This window comes from Oryctolagus cuniculus, chromosome 4 (genome assembly GCF_051225735.1).
Source record: "Oryctolagus cuniculus isolate XC-2025 breed Fujian yellow rabbit chromosome 4, ASM5122573v1, whole genome shotgun sequence".
Classification (NCBI taxonomy): Eukaryota; Metazoa; Chordata; class Mammalia; order Lagomorpha; family Leporidae; genus Oryctolagus; species Oryctolagus cuniculus.
The window spans coordinates 11,795,603-11,815,873 of NC_142870.1; the positions used below are offsets into that span (position 1 = coordinate 11,795,603).

General features: G+C 47.4%; 1 protein-coding gene across 6 annotated transcripts in view; it reads right to left on the reverse strand.

Annotated features, from left to right (window-relative positions):
* IFNAR2 (interferon alpha and beta receptor subunit 2) overlaps positions 1-20,271 on the reverse strand; it is a 34,663-nt gene that overhangs the window by 9,647 nt on the left and 4,745 nt on the right. For 2 of the 6 annotated variants that reach the window (XM_017350828.4, XM_089331491.1), the window contains exons 2-8: positions 14,950-15,045; positions 13,334-13,375; positions 12,048-12,171; positions 10,408-10,577; positions 8,192-8,349; positions 3,773-3,941; positions 83-213 (exon numbers count right to left, since the gene is read on the reverse strand). In XM_017350828.4, the coding sequence (XP_017206317.4) occupies positions 83-213; positions 3,773-3,941; positions 8,192-8,349; positions 10,408-10,577; positions 12,048-12,171; positions 13,334-13,375; positions 14,950-15,004 (849 nt within the window). In that variant the 5' untranslated portion in view covers positions 15,005-15,045. Of the gene's footprint in view, positions 1-82; positions 214-3,772; positions 3,942-8,191; positions 8,350-10,407; positions 10,578-12,047; positions 12,430-13,333; positions 13,376-14,557; positions 14,669-14,949; positions 15,046-20,271 lie in introns of all 6 variants that reach the window. The other 4 variants (XM_089331488.1, XM_051833616.3, XM_089331490.1 and 1 more) reach the window with 4 other exon arrangements.

Consider the following 20,271-nt stretch of genomic DNA (forward strand, 5'->3'; position numbering starts at 1 on the left):
TCTGTGAGAATTTGTAAGTATGAGATAAAATCCCTTAAGTTAAAAAACAAATAATAGATAGGAAAATTTTAAAGCTACATACCAAGGCTTTGGGGAACTTGTTCTTTAAGCATATGTAACCAACCCGTTTCAGTGTCAGGACGGTGGCGATGAAGACAACTGCTATCACAGACACAGTAATTATTCCTCCTATTTTGGCAGATTCTGATGATTCTGATGAAAGAAATTAAATGCCTTTACTTCAAAAGAAATCCAAGAAATAGTCACAAGTGAGCACACATGCATATCAGCCTGGTGTTGGAAGATAATGTGAATGATGCAATGTAAAAACATGTTCTGGCCGGCGCCGCAGCTCACTAGGCTAATCCTCCACCTAGCGGCGCCGGCACACCAGGTTCTAGTCCCGGTCGGGACGCCGGATTCTGTCCCGGTTGCTCCTCTTCCAGGCCAGCTCTCTGCTCTGGCCAGGGAGTGCAGTGCAGGATGGCCCAAGTGCTTGGGCCCTGCACCCCATAGGAGACCAGGAGAAGCACCTGGCTCCTGGCTTCGGATCAGCGCGGTGCGCCGGCCGCAGCGCAGCGGCCATTGGAGGGTGAACCAATGGCAAAGGAAGACCTTTCTCTCTGTCTCTCTCTCTCTCACTGTCCACTCTGCCTGTCAAAAAAAAAAAAAAAAAAAAAGAACGGAGGCTGACTTAAGACACAAAACGATGCTTTTACCCCAAGTGAAGAAGACAGGACCTGACAGGCTGCTGCTGTCGTGTGAACATTTCTTAGCAGGTAAGTTAGGAGAGATCAGAGGAGAAAGTGAGAAGTGAGTCACCGCAGGGCATGCCAACCCCCAGAGACCCTGTGCCTTCTTGGGAGTTTCATGAAACCTCGTGTGACTGTCCTATGACTCATCCGAGGTCTTCTTGTATGGCATCTCCTGTGAGTGACAGCTCGGTACTCCTAACGGGCCCCTTGCAGTGACTGCTACGGGTTGATGTTGCCTCCAGAACTCAAGGTGAAAGTTCATTGCCACCATGACAGCACTGGGAAGAGAGGCCTCTAAATGTCGTTTGTGTGGGGAGGGCTCTGCTCTGAACAATGGGTTACCGCTGGAGTGGCTCTCCCTTTCTCAGGCATTCTTGCCTTGTGATGTCCCTGCCACATTATGGTACAGCGAGAAGGCCTCGTCTTATTTGTCTCCTTGATCTTTGTCGCTCCCCGTCTTCGTGGAGGAACGACACAGGACCCTGCGCTGTTCTTTTGTCTGCTCGGCCCTCCCCGGGTTTGCTGCTGGTTCTTCCCGGGTTGGCTACCGACCATTCCACCTCCGTGGAAGGGCGGTTCCCCCTAGCCACTTTCCCCACTTCCGCGGGGGAGCGGCACACCGCCGGCCGGCTCTCTAGGGGGCTGCACAGGTGTTCCTCTTAGATGTTCCTGGTGCATGTTGTCTCTCTCCTCCTTTATAGTCCTCTTCCACCAATCCCAACTCTGCTACCCACACGCCGAGTACGCTGCTCTCCTCCAATCAGGAGCAGGTCCTGTTGTTTATTGGTTGAACTGGAGGCAGCTGTATAGAAGCTGTTTCCTCCTCTCCCAGCACCATATTGTGGGAGAGCAGATGCACAGAATAAGTCCCAATTCCAGTAACTTAGTCCAGTCCGAGTTGCTCCCCACAGATCTTGAACTTCCCAACCTCAAGAGCTGTGAGAAATAAATCTCCGTTCTTGGAATTTATCTGGTCTCAGGTATCCTGTTGTAACAGCAGGAACAGCTTCAAGACAGGGGCCATACCTGAGGTAGCTTCTAACACGGTGACTCGTTGGGGTGGGGACAGTCAATTTCTTTCTTCTCTTTTTTTGCAGGCAGAGTTAGACAGTGAGAGAGAGAGAGAGAGACAGAGAGAAAGGTCTTCCTTCCTTTGGTTCACCCCCCAAATGGCTGCTACAGCCGGCGCACTGTGCTGATCCAAAGCTAGGAGCCAGGTGCTCTCCTGGTCTCCCATACGGGTGCAGGGCCCAAGCATCTGGGCCATTCTCCACTGCCTTCACGGGCCACAGCAGAGAGCTTGACTGGAAGAGGAGCAACCGGGACAGAATCCAGCACCCCAACTGGGACTAGAATCTGGGGTGCTGGCGCCGCAGGTGAAGGATTAGCCTAGTGAGCCATGGTGCCAGCCAAGGGGACAGTCAATTTCATTAGGAAAACCATTTGCATGAGTAGGGGGTCAGAACTGCTAGGTCCAACCCCTGACCTCCAGGGAAGGGAGAGGGGCTGCAGATTGAGTTCAGTCCTGTGGCCACTGACTTCATCAACGACGCCTACATAAAAACCCCAACGGAAACTCTGAACACCAAGGCCTGCCTGAGGAGTTTCTGGACTGGAGAACATGTGGATACCCTGGGAGGAGGTACATTCTGACTCCATGGCAACAAAAACTGGGACCCTTCCAGACCTTGTCCTAAGGCACTCTTCGTTAGGTTATTCATTTGGTATCCTTGATAATAAAATGGTAATCAGAAGTAGAGCACTTTCTTGAGTTCTTGAAGTCATTTTAGCAAATTTTTGAACTTGAAGAGGGATCCTGGGAACCTCTGAATTTGCAGCCAAGTTGAACAGAAAGTGTTCAGGACTTGTGGCTGGCATCTGCAGTGGAGCCAGCCTGTGGGACTGAGCCCTTAAGCTGCGGGCTCTGTCCTGACTTGGGTGATCAGTGTCAGGAGTGGACTGAATTGTGGGATATCTAGCTGTGGTCAAAGATTTGGTGTTAGGACCTAAATATGTAATTTTGCTTTGTGTTTATATTTTTTGAGAGCTACAGGCATAAAGACTCTGTATGTAGTTTTAGGTTTGCTCATACTTAGCAGACATTACAAAACTAGCTGAAGCTAACGGTCTGGGAGACCTCTTCCATGAAAACGAGTCTGCGTAGCACGGGGCCCTGAGGAGCACTGGGGAGTGAGGTCACCCTGCACTGCCGCTCTGACTCGGCACCGTCATGAACCTGCTGCTGCTCTGGGCAGCCGGCTGATTCACGGATAACCCTGTCACTCAAAGCCATTTCTGTATAATCCCCACTATTTTTACTCTTGCCAATCAGAACATTGAAGAAACTTCCATTGGGACTGCGAAAGCTAGAGGAGCTTCTCGAGGGAGCTTTTTCCTTTCAGTGAAAGTTCGAGATCTTGTTAGTCACTGAGCAGACATCAGTGGGGAAGGGCCCTGGCTGGATCACCCCCTGTGCATTGCTCAGCATGGAGGAAGGTTCCGGATGACAACGTTTACTGTCCTGATGTCTCGGCAAGAGAAGGCTTCCCCCTTTCATCAGTGCCATCTCGTCCATGCTGGCAAACCTGCTTTTCCCCTGAGTCAGGCCGTGTCTATGAACCACCCTCAGCCTCGCTGCGTCCGCTGTTACACCCCGTGCTGCCTCTGCATTATGCTGCTTCAAGAAACTCAGCACCGTCCAGCTTTTGACGTCGACGATGGCCACGCTAAGGGCACGCGCACCGAATCTAATCCTGACTTCCTGAAACAAAAATATTTGCATTTCAGAAAGACTGCCGACTTTATACAGGTACATGGCTGACCATCCCTCCGGTACCACAACATGAAAGTGACTCTTGCAGAAAGCAGGGCCTGGCCACCACGAAACCCCTCTGTGATGTGCCTTTATTGGTCTTCCTGTTAATAGCTCCTTGAACTTCAGACTTGCTTCTTCAATAGGTTTTCTCTCAGAATGAAAGCATCCATTTTCACAACTATTAAAAAAAAAATGAACATACCTGATTCCTGGCGAGACTGAAGGAAGGTGCATTTTAAGGGAGACTTTATGGGAGTTCCCATAAATTTAGGCTCAAAATAAACAGATACACAGTAGTTGCTGTTTGGAATTAACTTGTCAATGACATAGCTGAAATTTCCACCGATGTTTCCTGTTATTTTGGGTTTATGCTATAAAAATAAGCAAAAAATCGGTAAGACTTTGAGTGAGAATTTCATTGAGGCAGGCCCTACAAGTATCTTTGGTGATTTGCTTTCAAGGAGAGCTAAGATACTTGGAGTTAGCCTGGACAGAGTTAAGAAATATTACAGGCTTGGCAAGAGAAATGGATTTATCGGTCACTTGCAGCAAGCAACTTATCACAAGGCTACATGGACACGTACTTATATATTCGCATGCACACATACATATACACACACAAGGGCATCTTACAAAGTTCCTAGAAAAACAGAGTGAAAAGATATTTATTTTGGTGCAAAATTTTTTGAAACCCATGCATTTATTTCAAAAGGTAGAATTGCAGAGAGAGGGATGGAGAAACAGAGATAGGTCTTCCATCCACTGGTTCACTCCCCAGATGGCCACAATGGCCAGGGCTGAGCCCAGAATTCCATTGAGTTCTCCCACGGGGGTGGCAGAGGCCAGAGAACTTGGGCCATCTCCCACTGCTGTCCCAGGTGCATTAGCTGGGAGTTGGATAAGAAGCAGAGGTCAAGACTCAAATTAGGAGTCCGATACAGGGTGCAAATGTTGCAGGCAGCAGCTCAACCAGCTGTGCCACAATGCTGGCCCCTCCAAGAACTTTTCAAAGACCCCTTGTATGCAAGAATTCAAAAATTTTTTGGCATCAGAATAAACTTATCCTTAAAAAAAAAAAAAAGATGTATTTATTTTTTTGAAAGGCAGAGTTACAGAGAGAGGCAGAGGCAGAGAAACAGAGAGGTCTTTCATCTGCTGGTTCACTCCCTCAGATGGCTGCAACGGCCGGAGCTGGACTGATCCAAAGCCAGGAGCCAGGAGCTTCTTCTGGGTCTCCTACATGGGTACAGGGGTCCAAGGACTTGGGCCATCTTCCTCTACTTTCCCAGGACACAGCAGAGAGCTGGATCGGAGGTGGAGCAGCCGAGACTCAAACCAGAGCCCATCTGGGATGCTGGCACTATAGGCGGCGGCTTTACCTGCTATGCCACAGCGCTGGCCCCTAAATCCCATTTTTCATGAACTTTGTGGAATGCGCCACTGTGGGCATTCGGGGAGTGAACCAGCAGATGGGAGTGTGAGTGTGCATGCTCTGTCTCACAAATGAATAAATGAAACTTAAAAAAAAAAAAGGTTGTGGAATTAAAAGATAAGCTTATTTTTGGTGACAAAAAAAAACATCAAAAATCCCTGCATAGTTTTTTCATAATATGAATTTTCTAAAGCTCTGTTGTCTTAATTTCACTGATTTTCTAACAGTTTGCAAAGCAGGCATCTCTCTGTTCAACAGATGAGGAACCTGCAACTCAGCGTAGCCACAATGTTTCTACAAAGTCACACCGGAGTCTGCAGCTGAACTCAGGCTGAGGGCTGACTTCCTGTCTTGTCCGGAAAGCACCGTGCCTTTGCTTTTCCTTCTAATCTGTTCCATTTCAGAATTTCTAAGATGCTATGAAGGCCCTGTCATGAATAACAACTTTTGTATCACGTTTTATGGCTTTCAAAATACCTTCTCGTTAGCAGTTTTATAAATTTAGGATTTCTAGCAGTTCACACACAGTCTTCTGTGATAGTGTGGTTCTGTGTGTAAGGAGGAGAAATTATGAAACAGACAAACTGACATATAAGCCCAAGAACTAGACGGAGATGGTGATACCCAGTGTCACGGTAGGAGGACTCCCGTCTCTCATACAAGAGCATAACGTGAGCGAGGGGAGACGCCCGGACAGCACGCTGGGTGCTGCGGCAGGGCTCGCGTGCTTCCTGTTTCACCAAGCACCCGGAAGCTCACCCCAGCGCCCTCCCTGCATGCTTTTGTGCTGCGTCCTCTGCTTCCTGCTCCTTGACTGGGGGTGCAGGCTCCCTGCTCCCGGCAAAGGGCAACTTCTTCAGCTGCTCCACCTTCTACGCTCACCTACCCTAGGACACTGCTCCAAGGACACTCTCTGGAACACTCCACACGCATGCAAACGTGCTGTAATTTCTCCCATCTTAAAAAGTCTCTCCTCTGCCCCTACTTTCCCCTCTAGCCACCACTGCCTATTGTTTCATAGAAAAATTCTGATAGATGAGCCCTCTTCAAGCCTTCAGTTAGGGTTCCCCCCTTCTTTCTTGAATCCACTTCAACCAGGCCTTTGCCTCTTCAACTCCACCAAAACTATTCTAATTTAGGGCCTGATTACTACTGTGCTGCCAGAGCCAACAATCGCCTCACAGTCCTAACTTGTCTCATTTGTAGCATCTGATTCGACAGTTCACACTTTTCTTCTGGAACTTTCTTCTCTCAGTGACCAGGACATCACTCTCATCTCGTCCTCTTCTCACCATGCCAGTCGCTCCTTCTCAGTCCATTTTGCTGGTTCGTCCTTACTTGGTAGACCTCCACATTTGGAATGTTCTGGGGCTCCACCCTCGGACGTCTCTTCTCTCTGTGCCTCCACTCTGGTCTCAAGACATCTAACACACACCGCAGAGCCACTGGCTCTCCGGACATCTCCCTCGCTGGGAGGTCTGCAAACTCCAGGCTCAGAACATCCAACTCCTGCCAACCTCTCCTCCAAGGTGCCTTCTGGACGCCTCAAACTGAACATCTCCAAAACTGAGCTCCTCATGATCAACCCCCACCTGCTCTGTCCATAACCAAAGTGTGGGAGTCTCTCCTTTTCTGCCATACTGAGGCAGGAGGCAGCTAAGGGTTAACCGGAAAAGCTGAGAAAAGCACATTCCAGAACTCTCTGGTGGTCTGTTTGTCCCTGCCTCCCTTACCCTAGACCTTGAGGAAAAACACAGATAAGGGCTACTCGAATTTGAGAAAGAATTCCAAGCTTGAAAGAAACTTCCACTTAGAAGCGGCATGCAGAGGTAATGCCCACATGGCCTACACACCAGGTGACTTCAAGACCTCACTAAGGGACCCGCGACTTGAGAGCAGCTCCTGTGACACCACAGCTCCAGTTGGCTCAGGGTCTCCAGCCTCAGCTTCAACCTGAGCTTTGATTCTTGGCCTGCTTCTGCTCTCTTAAGAAGAACATGTTCTTTTCCTATAGTAAACCTTTGCTGTTACTGGCTGTGTGAATGTCACTGAAGTCACTGTATGAGGCTTCAACAAAGTGGTCGATACCTTCCTACTCTCCACTCCCACAACGAGAGCACAATTCAATACACGTGAAAATACTGCTCACTCCACTTGCAGGGTGTATGCAGAATCTGATCACTTCTCACTCCCCACCCCCCCCACCGAGCAGTCCAGGCAACTGCCACCTGTGACATGGATTACATCCGTAACTCTTTTCCTCTTGCTTTAAAGATGAATTTTCTTTTGTGAATAAGATCCTTATCAATGATAGTTTTTCACATAGAGTATTGTTAATATCCCAACAAGCACAGGATGAATCTCCTGGCTTTGGCTTGGCCTAGCCCTGACCTTTGTGGCTATTTGGAGAGCGAATCAGCAAGTGGAAGATCTATCTTGTCTCTCCCTCTCTATGTCTTTCAAATAAATAAATAAATAGCAAGAAAAAAATAATAACCTAAAATATGGAATTAGTCACCCATGGGTTAAAAATTAATGAGCTAAGGTAGAAATATGATACTTCATGACATTTGATATGATCCCTGAGCCACATCAACTACTTTCTCCCCACTATTTTGCTCCCTTTTCCTAGAGTGTTAACTATAATCCATGTAGGTATTAAAGAAAAAGTGATATTAACCATATAATTTGTTACTGCCTATTAAGTGATTACCATCTAATAGGGTCTTCACTGATCTCCCCACTTCCACCTTTGCCCGCCGTGGGACTTCCTGTTCAGCCCTGGTTTTCCAGTGGCTTCCATCACATTCAGAAGACTTGGGCTGACAAAGCCCATACCAGGCCTGGTCCCCTGACCTCTGGCCTCACCTCCTCCAACCCTCCCCCGGGTCACACCACCCCAGCCAACCTTCTCTGCTGTTTTTCAGACGCACAGGGCCCACTGCAGGCTCGGGTCTTTGAACTACTTGTGCCCTCCGCGTGCTCCCTGACGTTGTATGTGTGGCTTTTTACTTTAAAGACTGCACTGTCGGGCTAAACTGACACATTGCTACAGAGACTTCTTTCCTGAAGTCAGGCCTCACAGAGGTCCAGAGTTTTTAGTGTGAACTGTTCAACTTTGTTTAAAGGAGTCGAGTGTGTCTGTGGCTAATACAGAGCTGACTTGCTCTAACACCAGAGATCACTTACCGTCTTAACAATCCCTCCCGACTCCTCACTGATAACCAGTGACAAGGAATGTTGTAATTCTTTTTTAAATATCTTGGGGATGATGGGTGGAAATTTCACTGTCACATTAATGAGGTCTGTAAAGCCAGCAATCTCAAATTCTGGTGGTTCAAAATACACTGTCAGAAAGCAAAGTGAGAAACAAATCCATCAGCCAACGATCGCATAACAACGCCTCCCACTGTCAGGATACAGCCTTACTGCTTTTAAAGAAGCATTATTTTAAATCTGCCTGTGACTCCAAGGGTAGCATGTGCCATTTTAATTTTAGTGGTGAGAAACAGAACAGTAGAAGCGAGGTGGCTTGGTTAGCGGTGCCACAGCAAACCAGGAAAGGTTCTGACAGGACGTGGTAATTCGGCTGCACCAGGGTTTAACGGAGTCGCTTGATGTGAACACTCAGATCGTCTCTAACTTTTCTGAATAGAATCCATGTACCTCAAATCTTTAAACTAAAAAACTTACTTAAAAAATCAACACATCATCGAGTATTCTTGGGGCTAAATTTTTCCACTTGTCCTTAACAATTTCTTCAGGATAGATTACTAGAGCGCAATTCTGGATGTGATCAAGTCCACACTAAGGTTTCAACACACACTGCTCAGTTCCTTCAGAGGAGTTGGCCTGAGTAAGCTCACTCTCCCTCCCTCTACACCTGGCTCTTCATGCCTTTTTTTTTTTTTTTTTTTTTTTTACTTTTTTTGACAGGCAGAGTGGACAGAGAGAGAGAGAGAGAGAGAGAGAAAGATCTTCCTTTTTGCTGTTGGTTCACCCTCCAATGGCCGCCGCGGCCGGCGCACCACGCTGATCCGAAGGCAGGAGCCAGGTGCTTCTCCTGGTCTCCCATGGGGTGCAGGGCCCAAGCACCTGGGCCATCCTCCACTGCACTCCCTGGCCACAGCAGAGAGCTGGCCTGGAAGAGGGGCAACCAAGATAGAATCCGGTGCCCCGACCGGGACTAGAACCCGGTGTGCCGGCACCGCAAGGCGGAGGATTATCCTAGTGAGCCGCGGTGCCGGCTTCTTCACGCATTTTTACAGTTTCCAGCGAATCATGGGAAATATCTCATTACTTTAATGAAACAAATATCATGTTCTATAAATTATGCTCTTTGTGTATACACATGTAAGTCTATTTACACACAGATACACAAAATTCCAGCAATCTCATAAGTATCTAAATCATTGGCCACAGTGGGATTCAGCTGTCACTTTGCTGAGGACGTATGGGCCTGTGCACACCCACATAGCCTATGACAAGGAGCTGAAGCAGAACTGTTCTTTTGGAAACAGGATGCAAATTGGGACAAGGGAAAGGTAAGGGAGCTGGAACTGTTACCACAGTGTCTCAGGGAGCTGAATCCGGGCCCAGGGGAAGAAAGATGGGGCACCTCCAGGAGCCCGCCACTGTGGTACGGTGTTAGCCATTGCTTGGGATGCTGGCGTCTCGTCCCTGTTGGAGTGCTGGCTGAGTTCTGGCTCTCAGCTTCTGATCCAGCTCCCTGCTAATGCACCTGCAAAGGCAGATGATGGCCCAAGTACTTGTGCCCCCGCCACCCACGTGATAGACCAGGATGGAGCTCCTGGCTCCTGTCTTTAGCCTGGCCCAGCCCTAGCTGTATCAGCCATTTGGGAAGTGAACTAGCAGACGGAAGATCTCTCTGTCTCTTCTCTCTCTGTTGTTTTGCCTTTCAAATAAATAAATAAATAAATGAATCTTTAAAACAAAACAAAAAGAAGAGGTAGCTCCACTCCTGGGCCCCAGTCTTCTCGTCTGAGCTTTAGATGTAGGTGGATGCACAGCCAGTGTTCATGCTCACTTGTGTAAGAGCTATGGGGTTACCCCTCAGCGAGGGGGAGGGGAAGAGGCTGGGGGGAAGGGGGGGTGGGGTGGGTGGAGCTCCCTACATCCTGTCAGGCCCTGAAAGGAACAGAAAAATCGCAACTACTGCCCACATGGTGAACTTATTCAGGCACTGGGCAGTAATCTGCACGGTACAGATTATGGTTCCACTTTTCACAACAGAAAACTGAAGCTCAGAGCCGCGAGGACTAAGGCAGTTCCAAAGCTAGGGAGAGGCACAGCCAGGGGCGAGCCCCACGCTCGGAGTCTGAAACCTTCCTATCTCTGATGCTCTTGATCACGGTGACCAAGTCGAAAAGCAGAGGCCAGCTCACTGTCTGCCGACGTGAAGATGTCCGAGCAGTTATCCAACGCGGAGCCGCCCCTGAATCCTTCCAGCAGGAACAGGTAGTTCTCGTGGATGTCCTCCAGCACGTCCATGACGTCACAAGACGGTCTCGTGATGTTTGTACAGCCTTCAACTATCTTCATAGTGTCTAGTTTACTTCAGAACGCAAAGAAACGGAAAAAGGAGGACACTGGCGTTCAGGTCCTAAGAACCCGTTTTCGGTGCACCTCACCTCCTCACTCCTTTAGAGCTGTGCCCCAGCGTCACTGTGTCACCTCACCTTCCCCACCACCTCATCTGAACGCAGCCCCTTCCACCCTCCCCGCCCTGCAGGCTCCACCCCTCTTAGCTTCCTTTGTTTCACTCTAGTGTTGCCCTCCACCTGCCACAGGGGGTCTTCATTTGTTTAATGAGGTCTCTGCCGCTCTGGAAGGCAGGGACTTTGGTCTATGTTTGGACGCCCTGGCATGTACTAAGTGCCAGTAAATATTTGCCGGATGAATGAAGCAATGGTCAAACCTTGGGCTCTTATGGATGAGGTCCCAGTTCTACGGGTCCCCACAGGACAATCGCGAATACCTTCTCTGAAACCCTGTTCCTCTCTGGGGAAGACCACACAGTCCAGGCCCAAGTCAGCCCTGTGCCATTTTCATTGATCAAGCTTCAGAAAAGTAGGTGAGGGGCCGGTGCTGTGGCAAAGCAGGTAAAGCCACCGCCTGCAGTGCCGGCATCCCATATGGGTGCTGGTTCGAGTCCTGGCTGCTCCACTTCCCACCCAGCTCTCTGCTGTGGCCTGAAAAGCAGTGGAGGATGGCCCAATTCCGTGGGCCCCTGCCCCTGCATGGGAGACCTGTAAGCCGTTCCTGGCTCCTGACTTTGGGTCAGTGCAGCTCCGGCCGTCGCGGCCAACTGGGGAGTGAAGCAGCGGATAGAAGACCTCTCTCTCTGCCTCTCCTTCTCTCTCTGTATAACACTGACGTTCAAATAAATTAAATAAATCTTAAAAAAAAAAAAAAAAAGAAAGTAGGTGAGTGAGATGAGCAACTGCACAGTGCAGAAGGCAAGTTCAAGACAGCCGCCAGCCAGATAAACAACCAACGGAGGGGCTCTCCGAGGGGCTGCTGGGTCAAAGCAACGGCTTAGGAGTGTGGCGGCTCCACCCATCACATCATTAATCTTTGCAACAGCCCCTAAGCAGAGGCCCAGGTCTATCAAGTGGTGACCTGCTCAGTGACTAAACCAGACTTTGCACCCAGATTTGCCCTAGGCTAAGCTAGGTAGCCTCAAAGTGAACATACACCATTGACATGGTCAACAGATCCTTGACTTTTAGAAAACATTCAGACTGATTAAATTAGATAAGTCATCGCAGGAACCATACACAGAAATGATTCTTTTTATGAAGCTCTGACCTGTAGAAACTGACTCTGATTATAAATACAAGCTTTGTCAAAAAATAGCTTTGGACTATTAAAGTACTCCATTTAACTAGAAACAGATGGTGTCTTCTCTTTGGCCTTTTAATATTGTGAATAAAAATCTGAGAGCAAGAGCAAAAGAAAGTAAGTTCCCGTAGTAGAAAGATATATATTTAGCCAAAAAAAAAAAAAAAAAAAGCCAACCAACCTCATAATTGTGTGCTGTACTTTGTAGTAAGTTGGTACAATGGGATGGTTTTTTAATTTCCATGACAAAATTGGCCGCAGACTTCGTAACGTCATGTTAAAAACACAAGGTTGATCTGTGAAATCTAAAGGCAGGAGAGGGTGGTGGTGGAGAAAAGCATTGAAATGTGGAGCCCAGGTTGTCTTCCAGCCACTGTTGAACCTAGGCCTTGGGATTTAGGGCCCACACCTCCAACAGTGAAGCCCTCCGGCCAGCTCTGGGGTCTTGAAACACAAGAAGTCGACTGGATGTAGGAAGTGAGTTAATATAGCTTATTAATGAGCAACACACGTTCAAGGCAGCAAGGTCAGGAAACAGGAACTCAGCACTGAGTGACCAGGATCTGCACAGAAGGGTTTTTCTGATTATCAGTGATTTTATGTGAATCATTGACCAGAATAGTCCAGTCATCCTGGGCCACATGGTGTGTGCACCCCCCCCCATCCCTGTCCCGTCCTCCCGCACAGCCCTGGCTCCTCCATCAGGTCCTCCGTAAGCAGCTCTGCCCACTGCAGGCTGCTCTTGTCCTGGAGTCTCTGCTGCACTTACTCCCTGTCAGAGAGGAGGGGAGCATATCTGCACTCAGCCTGGCCCCTGTAGGCAGATAAGGCCCGCAACAATGCTCAAGTAAGTGCCCATTTTACAGATGGGAAGACTGAATTTGTTATACAGTGTTATGCAGCTGGGCAGTGGCAATGGCAGATGAGAGTCTAAAGCTATTATTTGTCAAGTCTTGCCTTATATAGTTAATTTTTTAAAGATCATCTGAGTTTCCTGTAATTAGGGTTCAGACTTTTGTGGTTTTTAACTCTACATCGCCTGGTGTTTTAGCACAAGGTCAGACATTATTGAACGCTTAGTGAAGATTCGTGACAAATTCATATAAGTAGATAAGAAGTTTAGTTTACAGAAATGATTTTCCTCTATCTGGAACCGACAAATGAAGGATGCAAATGAAATGGAAAGTACTTCTGGGTCAATTTTTTGTTTGGTGTAACTGGGGTCCCTCATTCATCCGTTAGTAAGAATATTGAGTTTGAATATTCTTTCAAGGAGTTTTCAAATGATTTCTAGTGCTAATCTCTAGTAATAGTATTGAGAGACAAATGTGAAAACTAGAGTCCTAACTTTTGCCCCTTCCCCAGATTCCAATAAAATCGACAACAGATTTGGGATTAGAAACCGAATGGTCACCTCAACAGTTTGATCCTTACTCAAAATTTAGTCAAACCCCAAAAATCTCTTACCAAGCCAAGCATGTGAAATCCCAAACACCAGGCTGATGCACACTAGGAAGAAGAAAAACATGTTAGGGAAGCAACCAAGTTTCTCTGGGCTCAACTTACAGATATCCCCCTAAGCTTGAGGGTCTTCTACACACACGTATTCAGACTGCATTCAAACTTTCCTGTGCTTGCTAAAAAATAAAATGCTGGGGCGTGGGTGTTTGACCTAGTGTTTGAGATGTTGCCTGGGATGCCCGCATCCCACACTGGAGTTCCTGGGTTTGAGTCCAGCTCTGGCTTCTGACGCCAGCTTGCCACGCATGTACCCTGAGAGACAGAGGTGATGGCTCCAGTACTGTGTCCCCACACCACACAGGACACCGAGACTGAGTTCTTGGTTCTTGGTTTCAGGATAGCCCAGCACAGACTGTTGTGGGCATTTGTGGGATAAATCAGCAGATGGGAGCTGTCTGACCCACAACATATGGTCCAAGGACTGCATCCAGACTTTACCCAAAATAAGGTCCATGTGGGATCTGACACTAACAACAGGGGCTGTGCTGGTCGAGGGTATAGCCTGAGAAGCAGTTATCTATCTGGAAAATTTCACCAAATATGAATAAGTATGTTGCTAATTAGCCAGTTTTAAAGGTAAAGACATTCACTAAAGGTGGAAGAGGCAGAAAAGGCGTTTGTGATGGAAACTGGTGAGTCTCAACTTGGGGGGCCCTTGTTGTCTGGATGTCACAGGGACTCCAGGGGGATTGGGATTACCAGCATTTTAGTGGGGGAGAGCAAGGATGCTATCTATCCATTATCAAGTGCATACACCGTGCTGTACCCAGAGAACTGCCCCTCTACGGATCCCCTACTGCTAGACTGCGGAAAAGATGACATAGCGACATGGAAGTAGGATCAGTAGGAGGATACTGAAAAGGCACTGATCAATAGGACTGGAAGGAAAAAAATTGGGAACAGGCAAAAATACAGAAACCAAAGTTCAGAGATGACTCTTCAGTCTGATGGACGTGGTAGGTGATAAGGAACTTGGTCTTTTCCCAAACAAAAGAATGGAGGCCGGCGCTGTGGCATAGTGGGTAAAGCTGCTGCCTGCGGTGCCAGCATCCTGTACGAGTGCCTGTTCGAGTCCTGACTGCTCTACTTGTAATCCAGCTCTCTGCTATGACCTGGGAAAGTCGTAGAAGATGGCCCAAGTCCTTGAGTCCCTGCACCCGCGTGGGAGACCTGGAGGAAGCTCCCGACTCCTGGCTTCAGATCAATCCAGTTCTGGCCGTTGGGGCCATTTGGGGAGTGAACCAGCGGATGGAAGACTCTTCTCTCTTTCTTTGCCTCTGCCTTTTAAATAAATAAATAAATCTTAAAAAAAAAAAAAAAGGCAAGAATAGGATTACATACAAGGTATTCCTCATCTTATACTGAGTTTCACGTCCTTCTTGTTTGTTTTCCTAAGAGTAACAATAGGGCAGAAAACTATGGACTCCAAACTATTCCTGCAGGCTCCTGTCTAGTTTACATTTGACTTCTGACTCCAGGCAAGCTGCTCTTGGGTTTGCAGGGCTCTTGGTGATAAGGACATCACAGGTTCTTTCCTGTAGGAGTCCGGTTAAAACACTTACCCAATAGATGCAAATGAAGGGATCTGACAGCCGAGGCATTTGGGCTCCAAAACATCTTTCTTTGTTGTTTTTTTAAGTCCTTTGTTTAGTTCATACCTGAAAGGAATTCAGTATTAAGCAAGCAAAATTCTGGTGTGTAAATTGTGAAGATAAGAATGGAGACAAAGTCACAGCAAGAGGCCACCAAGATAGACAAATCCTTGGCTCCAGCCTTCCTCTACCCTCCCGGGGTAGCCTTCTTCAGCTTCTCAAACCAACCTCTCCCCTAGCCAGGGGGAGGTTAAAAAAAAAAAAAAAGATTTATTGGGGCCGGTGCTGTGGCATAGTGAGTTAAGCCTCTGCCTGCGGCGCCAGCATCCCATACCGCCAGCATCCCATACCGGCGCCGGTTCCTGTCCTGGCTGCTCCACTTGCATTCCAGTCCCTGCTACTGGCCTGGGAAAGCAGTGCAAGATGACCCAAATGCTTGGGTCCCTGCACCCAAGTGAGAGACCCAGAAGAAGCTCTTGGCTCCTGGCATTGGATGGGCCCAGCTCCGGCTGTTGCAGCCATTTGGGGAGTGAACCACCAAATGGAAAACCTCTCTCTCTGTCTTTCCCTCTCTCTGTCTGTGACTCTGCCTCGCAAATAAATAAATCTTGTTTTTAAAGAAAAAAAAATTTAAAGATTTTATTTGAAAGGCAGAATTACAGAGAGGGAGGGAGGGAGGGAGGGAAGGAATCTTCCATCAGCTGGTTTAGTCCTCAAATGGCCACAATGGCAGGGGATGGGCCAGGTGGAAACTAGGAGCCTGGAACTCCATCTGGGTCTCCCTCATGGGTGGCAGGGCCCTAGCACTCAGGCCATCTGCTGCTGCTTTCCCAGACACATTTTTTTTTTTTTCCATGAACTTTTTTTTTTTTATTTTTTTTTATTTTTTTAACTTTTATTTAATGCATATAAATTTCCAAAGTACGACTTATGGATTACAATGGCTTTCCCCCCATACCGTCCCTCCCACCCACAACCCTCCCCTTTCCCACTCCCTCTCCCCTTCCATTCACATCAAGATTCATTTTCGATTATCTTAATATACAGAAGATCAGCTTAGTATACATTAAGTATGGATTTCAACAGTTTGCTCCCACACAGAAACATAAAGTGAAAAATAATAGATGATTTTTTTAGATGATGATGAAATCAGAGCAGACCTATTGTCATGTTTAATCCCAGTGAGAGTCAAGTTGGGAATTGATAATTTCTTTCTTTCTTTTTTTTTTTTTTTTTTTTTTTTTTTTTACAGAGGATCAGTTTAGTATGCATTAAGTAAGGATTTCAACAGTTTGCACCCCCATAGAAACACAAAGTGAAATATATTGTTTGAGTACTCGTTATAGCATTAAATCTCAATGTACAGCACATTAAGGACAGAGATCCTACATGAGGAGTAAGTGCACAGTGACTCCTGTTGTTGACTTTACCAATTGACACTCCTGTCTATGGCATCAGTAATCTCCCCATGCTCCAGTCATGAGTTTCCAAGGCTATGGAAGCCCTCTGAGTTCTCCGACTCTTATCTTGTTTAGACAAGATCATAGTCAAAGTGGAGGTTCTCTCCTCCCTTCAGAGAAAGGTACCTCCTTCTTTGATGGCTTGTTCTTTCCACTGGGATCTCACTCGCAGAGATCTTTTGCCAGAGTGTCTTGGCTTTCCATGCCTGAAATACTCTCATGAGCTTTTCAGCCAGCTCCGAATGCCTTTAGGGCTGATTCTGAGGCCAGAGTGCTATTTAGGACATCTGCCATTCTATGAGTCTGCTGAGTATCTCACTTCCCATGTTGGATCACTCTCCCCTTTATTTACTCCATCAGTTAGCATTAGCAGGTACTAGACTTGTCTATGTGCTCCCTTTGACTCCCAGTCCCTTCACCATGACCAACTGTGAACTGAAACTGATCACCTGGAACAGTGAGATGGCATTGGTACATGCCACCTCGATGGGATTGAATTGGAATCCCCTGGTATGCTTCCAACTCCACCACTTGGGGCAAGTCAGCCTGAGCATGTCCCAAATTATACATCTCTTCCCTCTCCCATTCCCACCACCATGTTCAACAGGGATCACATTTCAGTTAATTTTCAACACTTAAGAATAACTGTGCATCAATTACAGATCTAAGAGAAGTGGAGCAGCTGGGACTTGAACCATTATGGATGCCAGTGTTGCAGGAGGCAGCTTAACCTTCTGGGCTACAATGCTATTCTTCAGGGAGAAATTTTAAACTTAACTTTTAAACAGGTAACAGTCATTTGGTTCACAATTTTAAACATACAAAATCCAAGTGAGAAATCTTGCTCCTTTAAGAAAATGACTTTGAATTTTTTTTTTTTTTGTAGATTTATTTATTTACTTGAGGGACAGAGTTACAGACAGAGAGCGGGAGAAATAGAGAGAGGTCTTCCATCTACTGGTTCACTCTCCAAATGGTCATAATGACCGGAGCTGGACCTGTCCAAGGCCAGGAACCAGGAGCTTCTTCCAGGTCTCCCATGTGGGTGCAGGGGCCCAACGACTTGGGCCATCTTCTGCTGCTTTCCCAGGCCACAGCAGAGAGCTGGATCAGAAGTGGAGCAGTCAGAACTCAAACCAGTGCCCATACAGGATACAGGCGCCACAGGCAAATGCCTAAATTCTCTGGCACAGCACCAGCCCCCACGACTTTTGTTTTTGCAAATCCTTCAGAATGTCTTTATACATAAGAAAAAAATAAACACAGCTTCTCATTTCCCCCCTTTTAGACAACAAACATGAGATAGCACAGATGGCCCCTGTTCTACCTTGATTTTTCCATTAAAATATATTTTGGGAAATCCCTCCACCAAGGAGAATTTGTGTTGTCAAATAGTTCTAACAGGGGCCAGCACTGTGGCTTAGCAGGTAAAGCCGCTGCCTGCAGTGCTGGCATCCCATATGGATGCCAGTTCGAGTCCCGGCTGCTCCACTTCCAATCCAGCTCTCTACTACGGCCTAGGAAAGCAGTAGACGATGGCCCAAGTCCTTGGGCCCCTGCACTCACGTGGAAGACCTGGAAGAACCTCCAGGCTCCTGGCTTCAGATCAGCCCAGCTCCTGCAGTTGTGGCCATCTGGGGAGTGAACCAGTGAAGCTCTCTCTCTCTCTCTCTGTCTGTCTCTCTCTGCCTCTATCTCTGCCTCTGTAATTCTGCCTTTCAACCAAATACATAAATCTTAAAAAAAAAAAAAAACAGTCATAACATTCTCATCTATGGACAGCCACCATTGACATAACTAATCCCCAGTGGATTGCAACTGAACTAGCTCCCATCTCCTCTGGAAGGTCTTCTCCTGGACAGGCATCATTTTGCACAGCTGCAAGTCTACGCCTAGGACATTTCCAGGCAGGGTATTGCTGTGGCTTCGACATGTGCCCCGAGGTTCGCTGTCGGAAACCCAATCCTCAACACCAGCGTTAAGAAGTGCTGAGGTCGCGAGGACTCTGCTCCCGGGAATGGATTAATGCTGTCACTGTGGGAGACGGAGTGTTTGCTATAAAAGCTGGCTTGGTCCACTCGAACATACGTGCTCTCTCGCCCATGGCCTTCCACCAGGGTGTGGAGGCGGGGAAGGCCCTCACTGGACTTGGCCCTCTGATCTTTGAGTTCTCAGCTGCCACCAGAATTGTGGGCCAAATACATTTCTGTTCATTACAGATGAACATGGTATTCTGTTATAGCAGCACTAAGTGGACTAAGGCATCAAAGAGTCCCAGCAAGAAATTGCACATTCAAATTAGATTTTGAGGTAGACTTTTAACAGAGCAACTGAGGTAGGCAAACCATAGGCAGCATGTAGTACCTTGGGCAAACACCAGTCGGTGCTGTTACCACTCTGAGTGTGAAGGGAAAACAAGAAAGGAGATTTGGGATTTGGAAGAAGAATCCTGTAAGAGGAGCTAAGACGTGAGGACAAATGCCACAATCAGGCTAAGGTGACTGGACAGGGCAGCTGAGGAATAAATTCCCTTCATTGTCTCCCTCCTTTCTCTTACTTGGGGCTGCCCCCACTTGCTGAAACCAGTGTGAAACCGTAGGGCAAGGGGAGTGGGGTTGTGTTCTGAGACAGGATCCCATGGCAAGGTCAAGGGTGGAGAAAGGGTAGAAAGTGGGCCTGGAGGGGCAGATGGAGAACTCCAGCAGGCAGGGCCACGTGGCTGTAATTCTGATAGAAGTAGTGCGTCTGCCTGCCCCCGGGGCTGTGCCCAATTACATAACCACCTACATCCACATCAAGTGAGACTTTCTGCTTTCTAGCTCTTGGATGTTTTTCCAATTCATAAGTGAAGCACTGTCGTCACGCTAATTTCAGTTACAGTTCTTACTCTAGGTGAGATGCAGCATCTTTTACAAGAACTGCCTGCGTTTCCTTTCCTCTGTCTGTTCCTTCCTTGGCCCAATTTTCTATGAAGTTGTTGTTCTCTTATTGGTTTGCAGATGCTTTTTTTTTAAGTGTGAAGGAAACTGGCCCTTTGTGTTATGAATCACATCTTTTCTTCTCCCTCATCTGTCTCTTGCCCCTTGATTTGCTTGTGCTTTTATTTTTAAACCTTCCAGAAGTTGCTGAGTTTCAGGTTTTAGATTAAAAAGTATTTTCTTTTTCAGCATATCTGAATTCTGAGTCGCAGTTAGAAAGCCTGCCCTACTCTCTTATTTTATTCACCTGAAAGACATAGTTACAGAGAGAGGCAGAGAGAGAGAGAAAGAGAGAGAGAGAAAGAGAGGTCTTTCATCTGATGGTTTACTCCCCATCATTTGGCTGCAGCGGCTGGAGCTGAGCTGATCCGAAACCAGGATCCTGGAGCTTCTTCTGGGTCTCCCACACAGGTGCAGGGGCCCAACCACTTGGGCCATCTTTTACTGTTCTCCCAGGTGCATGAACAGGGAGCTGGATCTGAAGTGGACCAGCCAGGACGTGGACCAGCGCCCATATATGGGATTCTAGCACTGCAGGCCGGGGTTTTAAACTGCTGCGCACAGCACCGGGCTCTAGCCTGCCCTACTCTTAAGATGAGAAAGGACTCTTTAAGAAATGAAAGGAGCCCCAGCATGTCTTCGTTCATTTTCTCCCTCCATCTTTCGTCCCCACACAGATGACAAAGCCCTGTTGATTCTAGAATTCTTCTGCACCTCAAACACCGGGTGGTCTAAGGCCCCATGCCCATAGGAAAAAAAAAAAAAAGATCGTGATGTAGCTGATTGAGCTCAAGCCAAAAACAACTGCATTTCTTTAAAGTCCCAGGCGGGATATTCTAGAGAAATCCAAGCAG